The sequence below is a fragment of the Carcharhinus amblyrhynchos genome, chromosome 5 (assembly GCF_965287045.1).
Source record: "Carcharhinus amblyrhynchos chromosome 5, sCarAmb.v2.hapA, whole genome shotgun sequence".
Lineage (NCBI taxonomy): Eukaryota > Metazoa > Chordata > Chondrichthyes > Carcharhiniformes > Carcharhinidae > Carcharhinus > Carcharhinus amblyrhynchos.
Window position 1 is genome coordinate 15,503,368 of NC_137328.1, and position 18,172 is coordinate 15,521,539.

An 18,172-nucleotide genomic window follows, 5' to 3' on the forward strand; every position below is an offset into this window, starting at 1 on the left:
TATTCATAGGTTTCTGATCAACAACCTGAGCAGTCCCAAGCCTCCGCTTTTGGCAGCTTAAGTCCAAATAGCTCTTAGCAACCTGGAATGGTCAGTTCTTTTATATCTGCTTTCAACAGCACTTGAGTTAAAGGAGCATACCAAAGATGAGAGCAGAAAATTTGCATCCAATTAGAATTGAGGTAAAGGGAATAAACATACAAAAAAAAGAATGTCGCTCAAAAAGGCAACACAAATTCTTATGCATGTGCCTCAAAAGATATCTCAATCCATGAGCAGACTTTACCAAGGCTGAAAAGGATTAAAACAGGCAAAAATGCAGGAAATAAACCAATTTGCAGCCAAGAGACTATAGGCATGTTATGAAACAGCACAACACCTGACTTTGATGGCTGATATGGAGGAGGTACTGAAATTACATATTGCAAGGAGGGTTGCTTCCTCTACCACTCCACAGCATCATCCCCACATCAGCATTGTGGGATGCTTACAAGAAAGTGGAACCAAGCTGAAGGCCACAGCCGACCACTGTTGCCATGATATGTCAAGACCATGTTGCACAGTAGCTTCAGGTGTCCTTTCAGATGAGACAGCTCTCTTGACAAACCCTAGGGTGCCAATTTTCCACAGTTCTTGTGAAATAGATGCGCCAGAAGTTACATTTGGTTGGTGGTGATCTGGCAGGTACGACACTGCTAGCTGATCACTTGATATATCTACTTTGACAGGGATAACATTACTGGAATAACATAATTGTGCTTCTAAGGAAGAAACAACATTATGGTTAGTCAAATATTAATGTTTATATAGCTATTGAGTGTATTGCTTCAGATTTCCTTGGGAAGAGGAACTGACCATCATCATACTAATGGTATTTGCAGATACCGGGAGGTGAGCACAAAACACCTCTCCTACATAATTACACATTCCTCTGCAGGTAGTTCTTCACTTCCAAATTCAACAGATAGGGAACACATGTTCAGGACCTTACTGATAGCAATGATGGTGCTGGCTTCTCAAGCCAGCAGGGAGAAAACATTATATTCACAGAATTCTACACTGCAGAAGAGGCCCTTCAGCCCACTGAGTCCACACTGACATGAAAGGTGCTGACCTGCCCACCTAATCCCACTTGCCTTGAATGTTATGGCATGTCAAGTAGACATTCAGGTACTTTTTAAAGGATGTGAGGCATCCCACTTCCACCACCCTCCCAGGCAGTGCATTCCAGACCATCACCATCCCCTGGGTAAAAGTGTTTTTCTTCAAATCCCCCCCTAAACATCCCACCCCTCACTTTTAATTTGTGTCCCCTTGTAACTGACACTTCAACTAAGGGGAAGCGCTGTTCCCTATCTACCTTGTCCATTCCCTCCACCTTGAACACCTCAATCAGGTGTTCAAGGTCTTCTCTGCTCCACAGAAAACAAGTCTATTCATCCTCTCTTTATAACTTAAATGTTCCATACCAGGCAACATCCTTGTGAATCCTGTGTACCCCTGCCAATGCAATCACACCCTTCCTATAATGTGGTGACCAGAGCTGCATACTCCAGTTGTTGCCTCACCAAAGTTCTATACAGCTCCATTGTGACCTCACCACTTTTGTAATCCCGACAGATATAGGCAAGCGTGCTATATGCCTTTTTCACCACTCTATTAACCTGCCTTTCCACATTCAGAGATCTACAGGCAAACATGGCAAGCTCCTTTTGTTCTTCGGAACTTCCCAGCGTCAGACCTTTCATAGTATACTTAAATACTTGTCCCGTTAGTCTTTCCAGGCCTCCAATATAATTACTCCTCCCTAGCCACCACGAACACCCATTTCACAGGGTGTTTTTTTTTCAAAAATATACTTTATTCATAAAAATCTCAAGTAATCTATTACAGTGTACAGGGCTTCGAGTAGCAAAACAATGCGGAATCAAAACATTTTTGCAGATCTGTCCAAACTACAGTGACTACATTTCAGTACTTAAAAAACTATGTCCATGTCTCAATATTTACATATTTGTACTAATTGCCATGATTACATTTCAATACTTAAAACTATATACATGCCTCAAAAGATTACTGTGTGCCGTTAGTGCTCAGATTGGCACACAGTTACGCAGGTCGAGGGTATTCTGCAGTTCCTGGGCCCTCGGTCTGCCTCCGTTAAAAGGCCTTACAGTGTGGCCTTTCCCCATTGTGCCTTTGCGGCGGCTGCCCCAAGCTTCAGCCCGTCCCTCAGCACGTAGTCCTGGACCTTGGAATGTGCCAGTCTGCAACACTCGGTCGAGGACAGTTCTTTCAGCTGGAAGATCAGCAAGTTTCGGGCGGACCAAAGTGCGTCCTTCACCGAGTTGATGACCTTCCAGCAGCAGTTGATATTTGTCTCGGTGTGCGTCCCCGGAAACAGCCCGTAGAGCACAGAGTCCTGCGTCACCGAGCTGCTCGGGACGAACCTCGACAAATACCACTGCATCTCGCTCCAGACCTTCTTTGCAAAGGCACATTCCAGAAGGAGGTGTGCGACCGTCTCGTCAGCCCCGCAGCCGCTTCGAGGGCAGCGTGCGGTGATGTTGAGACCTCGAGCGTGCATAAAGGATCTGACGGGGAGTGCCCTTCTCACCACCAGCCAAGCCAGATCTTGGTGCTTGTTTGTCAGTTCTGGTGATGAGGCGTTCTGCCAGATGACACTGACAGTCTGCTCAGGGAACCATCCGACAGGATCCGCCGTCTCCTTTTCTCTCAGGGCCCCAAGGACGTTACGCGCTGACCACTGCTTAATCGCCTTGTGGTCAAAGGTGTGTTTGCGGAAAAATTTCTCCACGAAGGACAGGTGCTGCGGTACGGTCCAACTACTCGGAGCGTTCCGCGGCAGTGTGGCCAGACCCATCCTTCGCAACACTCGGGACAGGTAGAACCTCAAAAAGTAGTGGCACTTGCTGTTGGTGTACCGAGGATCTACGCACAGCTTGATGCAGCCGCACACAAAGGTGGCCATCAGGATCAGGGCAGCGTTGGGAATGTCTTTCCCTCCGTTCTCTGGAGATTTGTGCATCGCCTCCCTCCGGACGCGATCCATCTTTGATCTCCAGATAAATTTGAAGATGGCCTGCGTCACTGCTGCAGCGCAGGATTTGGGGATAGGCCACACCTGCGCCACGTACAACAACACGGACAGCAACTCGCACCGGATCACCAGGTTTTTCCCTGTCATGGAGAGCGAGCGTTGCTCCCACAAGCCGAGTTTCTGCCTGGCTTTCGCGATGCGCTCCTCCCAGTTTTTGATGCATGCCCCTGCCGCTCCGAACCATATCCCCAGCACCTTCAGGTACTCTGCCCTGATGGTGAAGGGGACAAAGGATTTGTCGGCCCAGTTCCCAAAGAACATGGCCTCGCTCTTTCCCTGGTTGACTTTGGCTCCCGAGGCCAGCTCGAACTGCTCGCAGACCTGGAGGAGCCTGCGGACAGACGAGGGGTCCGAGCAGAACACAGCCACGTCATCCATGTACAGGGAGGCTTTGACCTGCGTGCCTCCGCTGCCTGGGATTGTCACCCCTTTGATGCCTGGGTCGCTTCTGAGGGCCTGGGCAAAGGGTTCAATGCAACACACAAAAAGGACGGAGGAGAGAGGGCAGCCCTGTCTGACTCCAGACCTGATTTGGAAGCTATCTGTTTCCCACCCGTTGACTGAGACTGCGCTACTGATGTCTGTGTAGAGCAGCCGGATCCAATTGCGTATTCCCTCCCCAAAACCCATTTTGGAGAGCACATCCATCATGTAGTTGTGCGATATTCTGTCAAACGCCTTCTCCTGGTCGAGGCTGATGAGGCACGTATCCACCTGCCTGTCCTGCACGTAGGCAATCGTATCCCTGAGTAGCGCCAGGCTGTCAGAGATCTTCCTGCCGGGTACAGCACAGGTTTGATCAGGATGGATTACTGACCCCAGAGCAGACTTGACCCGGTTGGCGATGACCTTGGCCAGAATTTTGTAATCCACGTTCAATAGTGAAATGGGTCGCCAATTCCGAATTTCTTCCCTCTCCCCCTTCTGCTTGTAGATGAGGGTAATGATGCCTTTCCTCATGGATTCTGACATCCTGCCCTCCAGAAGCATACTCTCGTATACTTCCAGGAGGTCCGGGCCCGTCAAGTCCCACAACGCCGAGTAAAACTCCGCCGGTAAGCCGTCGCTTCCGGGAGTTTTACCCTTCTGCAAGGACTCGACGGCCTTGGTCAGCTCTTCCAGAGATACCGGTCTCTCCAGGCTGTCCCGCTCACCGTCGTCTAAGACCTGCGTGATAGACGACAGGAAAGACTGGGAGGCCGTGCTGTCTGTCGGCTTCAGGTCATACAGTCCGGCATAGAAGGATTTGCAGATCCTCAGAATGTCAGACTGCGATGACCCCACTGAGCCGTCCTCTTCCTTCAGGCTGCTGATCACAGAGGTTTCTCTGTGCACCTTCTGGAAGAAGAAGCGTGAGCACTTTTCGTCCTGCTCCACGGAGCGGACCCTGGACCGGAAGATGACCTTGGCGGCCTCCGAGGCAAAGAGCGAGGCTTGCTGGCTCTTCACCTCCTGGAGCTCCTCCTTGACATCGACCCCCATCGACTGCAGTTGGAGCAGTTCCTGCATGCTTTTCTGGAGTCGGGACATGTCCCGCCGTCTCTCCCTGGCCTTCTGAACCCCTTTGCGAATGAAGAACCTTTTGATGTTGCCTTTGATGGTTTCCCACCAGAGCGATGGAGACTCAAAGAAGGATTTGACGGTCCTCCAACCGTGGTAATCCCTCCTGAGTTCCTGATGCCCTCAATGCCAAAATAGCAGGAAATAGCGAGTTGCACAAACAGCCACTCCTTCTCCACCACAAACCCCCATAAAGTGATACTGAAACAAAGTTGTTGCCTGTTGATCAATCACTTCTTATTGCATCAGCACATAAAACGGTTGCAATTTTCCTGGATGGCCAATTACCATCCCATAATTCAGCACATTTATTTAGCAAATGCAAAATCCCTAAACCAAGAAGTTTGGGCATATGGCAGGAAATGCAGGTTTTATCCTCCAGGTGGAGTATGCCAGAGCCATAGCACCAAACCTCAGGGCTAATTGGCACCCGTAGGACATTAATAGACAAAACTTCTCCATTCAATGCAAAAGGGTTGTGCTTGCATCTTCATAATGCTTTTACCCAACCCCAAGTCATCTGTAAATGTTTCCCCCATGTCCTAAGGGCAATGAGGGCCACTGGAAATAGTTTAACATCTCAAATCTGCATGTCAATCATATGGCTAACAAATTGCAAAAAAGTTACAAGCTGATATATAACTTGCAGTTTTCTGTTGGTCTTTCCACCTAAGTTTTGAAACAAAAATAAAATGACTAGATAATAATTAGTGGATTAATTAGGGTGGTCCAGAACTGCATTACTTAGAGAAATAATCCCAGGGCATGAAATTAATTGATACAAATTGCCATATGCAGACACAGTGGGTTAAATGACCCACTAGTACCAAAATATCCATGAAACCCATTTCTTTAAGATTTCAAGAGCGAATCACAAAACAAAAGGCATTAACTAACCCACAGAAATCTACTTGGAGCTAATTTTCTATCAGATAATGCAAACAAAAATCAGCAATAACCATTAAACAATTATGTTTGAAGTTCAATTGTTTTGTGGAAATTACTTGTTTTATCTTTGTTCATATGCAACAGCACAGAATTCACGAAATTTAAATTTATTGGTCATTTTTGTGTGTTCTGAGATATCAATGTTAGGGAATGAAATATTTCTTCTATGGGTACTCAATATTAACAGCAAGTACTGTCAGGAGTATGGCTGGTTAGATAAAAAGCTCCTTTAACACAACCCCAATGTTTCCTTATGCTAAGTCAGCAAAGTGCGTCCGCATCAGGATGACCTCCTTATTTCTCACAATGATCACCATTCTGCCTCATGAGATTTAGAGTCAAAAATAAGGGTTTACAATTTCTAGAAACTGTTTATATTGCTGAATCTTAACTGAAATTTTCTGACAGCCAATGGAACATTTCTGTCTGAGGTACTAAGGTGAAACGTATCAATCAGCATACCACCTGGTCTGAAGTATATTACTTTCGATCCAATCCATAATTATATGATCAATTATATGATTTTACTGCTGTAATCCCTATAATGAGGAATATTAAAGGGGACTGAATTAAGAAAGACACAAATTTAAATAGCAATAAACTTTTTGCAGCTGCAGACATTACTCAGGTATTAGAAAAACTAAGGGAATAATTAAGGCATTAGGAAGAGTGGGGAGTATAATTTGCAGCACATACAGGCATAGGGCTAATGAGCTAGAGGCTTCTATTTAAAAGTAGCAGCACAGGCTCAATTTTAAGACTTTTGTTGAACATCTCACCTCTTTTCTTCCCTTGCTCGCTGCTGTTCTTCCTGTCTCAAAGCCTGAATCATTATGGACTCAGTAACGCCTGTCGACATGCCTCCTAAGCTGCGGGGCATGGAACGTCGACGAGTGGAAGTGCACACTGCTCCTCGCTCCTCTTCTAAACCATAGCGGCCTTTCGATGTAACTGCGATTGTCGTCTTCTCTCTTAATGGCCTTGTATGTACAAAATAAACTATAATCAATGACATGAAAATGTTAACACAAGTCAATTGGACGAGCTGAATTAATAGGTAAAGTCTTCCCATTAGACTTATTTAACACATTAGTATCAATACATAGATTGGGGTATAGAAATTATTTGCACCAAGACCTTTTCAATTTTATATTGCTTTCAATCCACCATATTGTTCCCACCTGACTATCTCCAGCAGCAAATTTGTAACTACTTAAAACTTACCGAGTTGCACAATCGACACACAAATATATATATATACATCCTGTGATGACAGATGTAGAAAAGGAGGCTAGTGTAAAGTACTTAACTTTGAAGATAGAATTTTTTGTACACACTGTGGATCTACTGTGCCTTTGTTCAAAGGGAGCTACAGGTCACGTTTGGTAAAAGGAAGATCATATATATTTTAATAGAGAAGGCATTATTGTAATGGTGAATATAAAAATGTAAAGAAATCCTTTTTTAAACAACGCCACTGCCCCCCCAAAATTTTAGTTGGCCTATATTTAAAAATCCAACCCTCCAATGTTAAGAACTCTTTACAGGAACATAACTTGGGCATGGCACGAACACTCTATTGCCAGGCAGCAGCTATGTCTGACCAATTGTAAAATTCCATGGAAAGTCAGCCTCAGAAATTTCATCAGCCGCAGTCTGTCCAATCCTGGAATGGAGCCACACAGACTGATGCCCAGCCAGTAAACCACAGATTAAGAAACTGTGAATCAATAAGGGGAATGAAGAAACAGTAAGACAGGATATCTTCCAAGCTTTTATCTGCTGAATCTCTATGTGCATCTGCGGACTCCAAAAGAAACTGGAAGACTCTGAGAACTCTGGCAGCAGCAGCTGCACAATGTAACAATTAATCCATAACAGGTCAACGTTGATAGAGGAAATACTTTCTTCTTTGCTGTATTTTATTTATTGCTATTCCTGACACGATTCGTAATATTAACAATTTGACTGAAGCCAAAAGTCAGTGCCACAAGTTATAACACAGCAGTTCTACATGCTCATAGCTGAAACTAATTGGAATACTCCCACCTCTCAGCTTCTAACAAATTAGGCCTTCAGTACAGAGTATATCGAATTAGAAGTTTACAGTTTAGTCGTTTGAAATGTGCCTTTCAGGATTGGCTTTTTGCTTATAAAAGGGGGAAAACAAAATTGAACAGCGCCCCAAAGTAATCCAACTTCACAATGAGCTATAACCAAGCAGATGAGACCAATTAGTACAATGGATTAATACAACAAAGTAACCTGGCAAATCTTATTAGCAATTAATAGAAGGTATTTATTTATATTTCATATTTTATAAAGATCTTTCCAAATCATTACAATTATGCAACCAGGAATTATTGCTCAGAATATTTTGTGAAGTGTGTGTAAGATACCAAGGTTCTAAGGATTAGCATGAAGCTGGGTTTCCGCAGTGGGGCTTATAGCAAAAGGTTATTATGACATGGATTTTCATTATATATGGACAATAAATCCACCCCGCATACTGAAAATATATTTCTACAGGATGGCTGTAGAGTAATAATGCTGACAATACATAACAAAAGAACATTTGAGTCAATGGAAAAGTGAAACTACTCTTTGAGCTACATGCTTCAATATTTCACAGATTTTGAAAGGGATAATAACCTGTGTTATTTAAAAAGGCTCTCTAGAGAATTCTACATCATGCTGGTTAGAAAACAAGGGACCAGCATATGATTGCTTGTTCCCTCCTAATTTCACTTTAAGAGAATTGGTAAATATTGTATAAATGTCTTTTGGAAAATGTCAGCATACGAACCAAGAGGAATTTAAAACCACTCAATATTCATTGATTACACATCAAAGGGATAATGCAGCATATTAAAATAGATCATTTGTCAACAACACATATCCATAAACCCAGGCAATTCATTTGAACAGTTTTTTTCTATTGCCTCTGTTCAAGCTCCCACATGCATTTTAAAATAAGAACAGATGATAGTTGATATTATAAGTATATCACAGATATGTTTCATCTAGTTTCCTATCCACTACTGCCTCCAGGCTGACATCCTGAGCTTTGCATCAGATCACAACTTGCAGGACACCAGAGACCAAACTGGAGCAAAAGCTTGCCTTTTCTGCGGCACTGGGAAACAGCATTTCAAATTTCATCAAAATTCTTAAGTCATTAGGCATGAAGGAACAGCAAGTCAAGAAAATCAATAAAATATCACAGCCAACAGAAAAGAACTGTAGAGATTCTGGAATTTGAGAGTCTGGGACACTTAACAACAGAAACTTTGTAGAAGTACAAGTTCAAAATCAGCAAACTGTAGCAAGTGTCCAGAAATATTCACTGCTACTTCCGAGATCAAACTGAACCAAAACTTCTGCATAGCTTTGGGTGCAATTTTCCAGGAATAGATCCCATTCTCTCACCCACACAAAAGTAGTACCGGTGGGAAAATTTCCATATCATGAGCATCTGTAGTCAGACTTAATAGCCAACGTGTAGCTGATTTCAAAGAGAAAAACTAGGCAACAAATAACCTTGAAGAAATTAAGGGGGGGGGGGGGGTATTTCTAATTCAATTCTATTGATTAAATATGATACCAAGTAAAAAACAATTTAAACAAGGTTGAAAAACCTTTCCGTAAGTAAATGAGAATTTTTCATTTTCAGATTCCATTCTGCAAATATTTTTCTGAGTGCTGACAAAACATTATTATAAATGACATAGAACATAGAAAAACTCCACAGCACAAACAGGCCCTTCAGCCCACAAGTTGTGCAAATGATATCCATACCTATTAGACTTACCTATAACCCTCAATTCTATTAAGTTCCACGTACTCATCCAGAAGTCTCTTGAAAGACCCTATCGAATTTGCCTCCACCACCACCACCCTGAGTGAAAAACTTACCCCTGATATCTCCTCTGTACCTACTCCCCAGCACCCTAAACCTGTGTCCTCTCGTAGCAACCATTCCAGTCCTTGGAAAAAGCCTCTGAGAATTCACCCGATCTATACCTCTCAACATCTAATACACTTGTATTAGGGCACCTCTCATCCTTTGTCTCTCTAAGGAAAAAAGACCGAGCTCCCTCAACTTATCCTCATAAGGCATGCCACCCAATCCAGGCAACATCCTTGTAAATCTCCTCTGCACCCTTTCAATAGCTTCCACATCCTTCCTGTAATCAGGCAATCAGAACTAAGCACAGTATTCCAAGAGAGGTCTGACTTGGATCTTATAAAGCTGCAACATTATCTCCCGACTCCTAACCTCAATCCCTCAACTGATGAAGGCCAGTATACCATACACCTTAACTACATCCTCTACCTGCGAGGCCGATATGAGTCCTATGGACCTGGACGCCAAGGTCCTCTACAATGTTAAGAGTCTTACCCTTGATATTATATCCTTCATCCCATTTGACCTGCCAAAATGTACCACTATGCATTTATCTGGGTTGAAGTCCATCTGCCACTTCTCCGCCCAGCCTTGCATCCTATCTATGTCACCTCTGACATTCCTCCAAAACTATCTACAATACCATCAACCTTCATGTCGTCAGCAACCTTACCAACCCATCCCTCCATTTCCTCATCCAGGTCATTTATGAAAATTACAACAGCAAGGGTCCCAGAACAGATCCCTGGGGCACTCTACTGGTGACCGACCTCCATGCAGAAAAAGACGCATCTACAACCACACTCTGCCTTCTGCGGGCAAGCCAGTTCTAGATCCACAAGGCAACAACAAATGGAACACAATCATATCTATCACCATAATAAATTACTAGGTCAGGTATAGCACAGAAGAGCTAACAGAGCTCTTCTTACACTGCTAAGTGACCAGACTCAAGCCCATCACAGAATAGCAATGGTTTGTTGCACTGGTTTCACATTGTGCAGCCTATCTCAATGAGCAGCATCAGTTCTCACCAAGTTACAAGCAATTGTGCGCTGTGGATTTGTACTAATTATGAATTTTGTTGAGGCTGGTTAATCTCATTTTACTGCTGACAAAATATATAGCACAATGCCTTTTCAAATCAAGTAAATAAATAACTCTGCTTTCAAACTGGAGAAACCCAAAGCATTAGCATTAGGGAAGAGTAATAAGCTTGGGAAGGTAAATTACAAGCATTGTGTAAGCAATGGGATTTTACATTACTGAGACAGCCAATTACAGCATTGGAGTTTTACCAGCAATATTGCTTAGTAGATTGTTAACTACGCCTCACGGACCACAGTCAGTGCCTAGTGCTTTGGAAGCCTCAAATGTCCAATCAACCTTAAAGCTATTTATGTCTTAATATTTTGTTGGTTGATCTGATTTTGGAAAGATAACTCAATACGACAAGAATTATTGCATGATCAAATGGGGACATGAAAATTCAGACAAAGACAGATTCAAATTTCCTGCGATTCAAATCTCCATGGCATGTACCTGTGGTCAAAAGCTAAAACATTTTGAAACTCCAAATTAATTAAGGATGCCAAGGCTTTGAAGACTGTAAGAGAAGAATTACAAAAAGATACTAAGGATGAGGACTTCAGTTATGTGGAGAATCAAGAGATACTTTAAGTGTTCCCCTTATATCAGAAGATTAAAAAAGCCTTGCATATCACATGGTGCCTTTCACATTCTTTATATGTGGTATTTTCTCATGTTTCACTTTCAAAAGAAAACTGGATATATACTTAAAAATATGCAAGGCAAGAGAGAAAGGTCAAGAAGGCGGGATAAATGAGACACCTCTTTCAAAGAACAACCTGGTACAGGTACATGGGTCAGTCTCCAATATGAGTCTACAATTGTACCTAAATTTTTCCAAAATACACCCAAAACCTTCACCACCTCGAAATTCTACTAGCACCATTAAACCCATTTCAGCTTAACTTGCAGTGATACAGGCTCTAAGTTCTGGCACAGACTTAACTTGAAATGGGGGAGAAACCGAGGGGAAATTGCTTTGTACCTTGTTGAAACAGTAACTTTTGAGGATGATCAAGTAAATTGTGTGTATTCAGATACGAATACTATCAAGATTGATGGCCCTACCCAACTATGGGGATTTGGTGGGGGGTGGGGGAGTTTACACAAAGCACACCAATAGGGGTGAGATAAGAGGGTAAAGAGAAGATTTAGAATAACAATTAATAGATCAATTTTGGAAAAGCAAGGCTGTAGGCATATACTTAGGCAAATGCTTGCCAAGGTAAGGAACAGCAAAGTCACAGAGAGATCTGAAGATGAGGACAAGCATTTTAAATTTAGTGGGGCATAGGGAGCCATTAGAACTGGACTGGAACAGTAAGTGAACAGAATTGTGTGACATTGAAGTTTATGAAAGGCAAACTTCAGGCACCAATGAAGTAAACAACTGGAAATAGACATCAATAAGAACCATACTGCGATGAGATAGGAATGGTCAAATGGTCAATGTCAGCTGTGGCCCAATTGATAGCACCCCTGTTTCTAGGCTCAAAAGGTTGTTTCAAAATTTGAGCACAACGATCAAAATTGGCATTAGAGTGTGCAGTACTAAGTACTGGCTTGAAAGAATTACTTAGATGAGCACTAAACTAACATACCTGTGACAGATATAGTCAGTCATTCGTCCAAGGGTATTCCAGCATTAACAGTTCATTAATTCAGCTTCAATGCAAAGACAGGATTTGTAACCCTTTCAAATTAGCGCTGCCAATTAATCAGCACCAGCAAATAAACACTGACAGAACTTTAAAGATCTTTTGAAAGTCCTGAGAAGTAAGTGACGTTTAATAAAGTCGAGGGCCACTAGGACCCATTTCTTAATTTATCCTTTGGATGACAAAGCTGAAAATTTTAGCTAATTAAAGTCTCCTATTATCCTCAAACTCAGTTTGCTAGAATGCGACAGCTGGATCCAGAATAACACCAACAGTGCAGGTTTAATCCCTGTAATGGCCCTGGTTGTTCATGGAGGCCTGCCTCCTCGTCATGTTGTGAAGATGCCGACATTGGATGGGATAAACACAGTAAGAAGTTTCACAACACCAGATCAAAGTCCAAGAGGTTTATTTGGTAGCAGAAGCCACTAGCTTGCGGAGCACTGCTCCTTCATCAGGTGAGTGGGATTTCAGTTCACAAACTTGTAATTACCATAAAGACTGACATTCCAACCATTATTTTGTAAACTGAGTTTGTGTTTTTATCTGCCCTGTTTGTGAATAGAACTCCCACTCATCTGACGAAGGAGCAGCACTCCGAAAGCTAGGGGCTTTTGTTACCAAACAAACGTGTTGGACCTTAACCTGGTGCTGTGAGACTTCTCACCGTCATGTCCCACACATGATGTGGTCTATGCACAAACTATATAACAACTCTCTCTCTCTCTCTCTAATGGACAGAGATAATTTTTGGCCCTTCGTGGACTCCAGCTATTTATTAATCTACTGTCCTTCAATGAGCTATCCCTTCCCAGAAAGATGGACTAATAGCCTTTCAATTTGCCCAGTTTTAGATGTATAGAACTGAGTAATAATACAGAAAAAACAAGTCTCCCACAGTAAATTTCAATGCGCTTTTATTGTACCTCACTTTTCAATGGAAGGTAACCATCATCATTGGTTAGATTTATCAGTTTTGGTTAAAATTTCCTTTCAAGTTATGAAATTATGCAACATTAAGATGCTGAATAACATATCTCCTGCCCCCACCTATTAACACCTCTTACCCATTGTAACTCAAAACATAAACTTGACATTTGCCATAGTTCAAATTGAATTTGGTAAACGCCTGAAATTTTATAGACAATTAAGCACAGATTTAAAGGCATTTGTTTACTGGTGCTAACTGCTGCCATTGCGACCAACAAATCAATTCAAGTCACCTGTTAATGAGACACCAAATTGATTTTGTATCACCCAAATAGAAACAAATATCTTAAAAATCATAGTTTACAGAACAGAATGCCACTATTTGATCTTTGATACCTTTCACTCTTTGAAAGAACATTCGTGCTCAGTCCAACACACTTTTGTCCTTAGCCCAACAAGTTTCTCATCCTCAAGTAACTGTCTAACTCATTTATGAAATTATGGAATCAGTTTCCACTGCTATTTCATATACATCATTCCGGATTCCGACAATCCAATGAAAAAAATTCTAATTTCTCCTCAAGATATTTCACCAATGGTTCTAACCCCATGATCTCTGGTTATTGAATAGTTATTTAATAATGGTTATTAACTCAACAAGACTGAACAATTTTCAGAGATGCTTCTGTGAACAAGTACACATTCCTTTGCTCTCTAAAAACTCAAACTCAATGCAGATAGTCACAAGTCATTCGGATTAGTAACGTTCCACGTTTAATCTCCAGTCAACAAAGTAAGCGGAATTTTTTTTTATTTCAGTGGCCCTGGGTTAGGGGGCACAAGTAACAACAAAGGGCTCCTACTCCCAATTACTACCCAACAAATGCATGTCAAATATATGTACTGTATAGACAGGAACAAATTTTGTTTTATTCCATGGTCAAATAGCCTGCCAACCTACACCACCAAGGCTATACCACATGAATAACATATGAAGAAGGTACTACCCTAATTATTCAATGTATTCAGAACAGGAAAATATTGGCAAAGAGAGAAGAAAAACAGCATTTCTGTAACACAACAGATTTATTTTAGTTTGGCTTTACATTAGTTACAATATTTAAGCCAACCAGGTGATTAATCCAGCCACTATGGTTGTAGAGTATTTAAACATTATTTGGCTTACTAATAAAACTGGATAGAGATCTGCCATTGATCTAGGTACGAGAAACAGCAACAGCATACTTGGTCAGTCAACTCTGCAAAGTCCTCCTGAAATCTGGGGCCTTGTGCCAAACTGGAAAACCTGTTACATAGGCCAGTCAAACAACAGCTTGATGTTTACTTTTATTTATTCTTTCATGGATGTCGGTTTCACAGACAAGTCTATTATCTATTCCTAATTAGCCTGGGCCTCTGGATTACTCATCTAATGATATTAGCACTACTGCGGTGTTCATCACCAAGAGCTGTTACCAGCTGCCTGTCCCCCACATCCCAACCTGGTTCGGGGGCTTCAATGTCCATCATCAAGAGTGGCTCAGTAGCACTACTACTGACAATGCTGGCCCAGTCATGAAAGACACAGCCTGGGCTTTGATTGGTGGCAAGGGAACCATCAAGGGAGAAAAAAAATACTCATCCATATTCGCATCAAAGAACAAAGAAAATTACAGCACAGCAACAGGCCCTTTGGACCTCCAAGGCTGCACCGACCATGTTGCCTGACTTAACTAAAAACCCTTTATGCTTCCGGGGACCATATCCCTCTACTCCCATCTCATTCATGTACTTGTCAAGGCACCCCTTGAAAGTCACCATCATATCCACTTCCACTGCCTTCCCCAGCAACAAGTTCCAAGAGCCCACCACTCTGTAAAAAATCTGCCTTGTACATCTCTTAAAACTTGCCCCTCGTACCCTAAACCTATGCCTCCTAGTAATTGACTTTTCCATCCTGGGAAAAAGCTTCCGACTACCCACACTGTCCATGCCTGTCATAATCCTGTAGACTTTTATCAGGTCTCCCCTCAAACTCCATTGCTTCAGTGAGAACAACGAAGTTTCTCCAACCTCTCCTCATAGCTAATGCCCTCCATACCAGGCAACATGCTGGTAAATCTGTACACTCTCCAAAGCCTCCACATCCTTCTGGTAGTGTGATGACCAGAACTGACTCTATATTCTAAGTGCGGCCGAACTAAGGTTCTATAAAGCTGCAACATGACTTGCCAGTTTTTAAACTCTATACCCCGACCGATCAAGGCAAGCATAAGAACTAGGAGCAGGAGTAGGCCATCTGGCCCCTCGAGCCTGCCCCGCCATTCAATAAGATCATGGCTGATCTGTCGTGGCTCAGTTCCACATTCCCGCCCTCTCCCCATAACCCTTAATCCCCTCTCTTATTAAAAACCCATCAACCTGCGTCTTAAAAACATTTAGTGAGGTAGCCTCCACCACTTCAACGGGCAGAGAATTCCAGAGATTCACCACCCTTTGAGAGAAGAAGTTCCTCCTCAACTCCATTCTAAACCGCCCCCCCCTTTATTTTGAGGCTGTGCCCTATGCTTTCTTGCCTACCTTCTCCACCTGCATGGCCACTTTGGTGACCTATGTACCTGTACACCCAGATCCCTTTGCCCATCAATGCTCCTAAGGGTTCTGCCATTTACTGTATATTTCCAATCTCTATTAGACCTTCCAAAATGCATTACCTCTCATTTACCTGGATTAAACTCCTTCAGCCATCTCTCCACCCAAGTCTCCAACTGATCTATATCCTGCCGTATTCTCTGATGGTCCTCATTTCTATCTGCAAATCCACCAACGTCTGTCGCCCACAAACTTACCAATCAATCTAGTTACATTTTCTTCCAAATCATTTATATTTATAAGGTCCCAGCACTGATCCCTGAGAACACCACTTGTCACAGCCCTTCATTCAGGAACGCACCCTTCCACTGCTACCCTCTGTCTTCTTTGACCGAGCCAGTTTTGTATCCACCTTGCCAGCTCACCTCTGATCCATGCGACTTCATCTTCTGCACCTGTCTGCCATGAGGGACCTTGTCAAAGGCCTTACTGAAATCCATGTAGACAACACCCACTGCCCAATCATCTTCGTCACTTCCTCAAAAAACTCGATCAAGTTCATGAGTCACAACCTCCCCTTCACAAAACCATGTTGCCTCTCACTTATACGTCTACTTATTTCCAAGTGGGAATAAATCCTGTCTCGAAGAATCCTCTCCAATAACTTCTCTACCACTGATGTAAGGCTCACTGGGCTGTAACTACCTGGATTACTCTTGCTACCCTTCTTAAACAAAGGAACAACATTGGCTACTCTCCAATCCTCTGGGACCTCTCCTGTAGTAGTCATGATGTGGGTATGCCGGCATTGGACTGGCGTAAACACAGTAAAAAGTCTGACAACACCAGGTTTTAGTCCAACCGATTTATTTGATAATCGATTCACAAGCTTTCGGGGTTAGTCCCTTCGTCAGGTGAATGGAGAGTTCTGGCCTCAGACAGAGCATACAAAGCAGACAGTTTAGAGATTACTGATTAGAATGCGAATCCTTACACCTAACCTGCTGTTCAAGACCTGAAGTGGCTGACAATGTGAGTGGAAGGAGCACTAATCACAGGTTAAAGAGATGTGTATTGTCTCCAGACAGTACAGTAAGTGAGGTTTTGCAAACCCAGGCAAGTCACGGGGGTTACAGATAGTGCGACATGAACCCAAGATCCCTGTTGAGACCGTCCTCGTGTGCGCGGAACTTGGCTATCAGTCTCTGTTCAGCAACTCTGCGCTGTCGTGTGTCATGAAGGCCGCCTTGGAGAATGCTTACCCGAAGGTCAGAGGCTGAATGCCCGTGACCACTGAAGTGTTCGCCAACAGGAAGGGAACAGTCTTGCCTGATGATTGTCGAGCGATGTTCATTCATCCGTTGTCGTAGCGTCTGCATGGTCTCCCCAATGTACCATGCTTCGGGCGAATGAGGCTGCGGGAGTTTTTCCACAAACCCCAAGAGGCCTACAGCGAACACAACGAGACAGCCGATGAACCAGAACAGCCGACAGAGAGATCCGCAGTGCAACAGCCTAAGAGGAAGGAATCCAATTGGACTCCTCCGGAAGGCCGCTGCCCTCGACTGGACTTGTATGCCCAAACCATCAGGAGGTGCGTTAACACCAGATTCGTCAGCCGCACTCACAAGACAGCCCCGAACATCACCCAAGCACAACGCAACGCCATCCACGCTCTCAAGACAAAGCGCAACATTGTCATCAAACCAGCAGACAAAGGAGGGGCCATCGTCATACTGAACAGAACGGATTACTGTAAAGAAGTGTACCGACAACTAAACAATGAGGAACACTACAGACAGTTATCCACAGATCCGACCAAAGAACACACTCGTCAACTCAACAATCTGATCAAGACCTTTGATCCGGACCTTCAGAGCACCCTCCGTGCTCTCATTCCATGTACTCCCCGCATTGGAGATCTCTACTGCCTCCCAAAGATACACAAGGCCAACACACCCGGCCGTCCCGTCGTATCGGGCAATGGAACTGTGTGTGAGAACCTCCCCGGCTACGTCGAGGGCATCCTGAAACCCATTGTACAAAGAACCCCCAGCTTTTGTCGCGACACCACAGACTTCCTACTGAAACTCAGCACACACGGAACAGTTGAACCAGGGACACTCCTCGTCACAATGGATGTCTCGGCGCTCTACACCAACATCCCCCACAACGATGGCATTGCTGCAACTGCCTCAGTACTCAATGCTGACAACTGCCAGTTTCCCGGTGCAATTTTACAACTCATCCGCTTTACCTTGGACCACAATGTCTTCACTTTCAACAACCAGTTTTTCATCCAGACACATGGAACAGCCATGGGGACCAAATTTGCACCTCAATATGCCAACATCTTCATGCACAGGT

The 18,172-nt window shown here is 43.3% G+C and overlaps 1 protein-coding gene across 1 annotated transcript in view; it reads right to left on the minus strand.

Annotated features, from left to right (window-relative positions):
• The window catches only part of brd10 (bromodomain containing 10), an 84,050-nt gene that overhangs the window by 47,037 nt on the left and 18,841 nt on the right, over window positions 1-18,172 (minus strand). Inside the window, exon 2 of the mRNA XM_080188490.1 lies at window positions 6,409-6,609. Coding sequence (XP_080044616.1) covers window positions 6,409-6,609 — 201 coding nt within the window. The remainder of the gene's footprint in view (window positions 1-6,408; window positions 6,610-18,172) is intronic.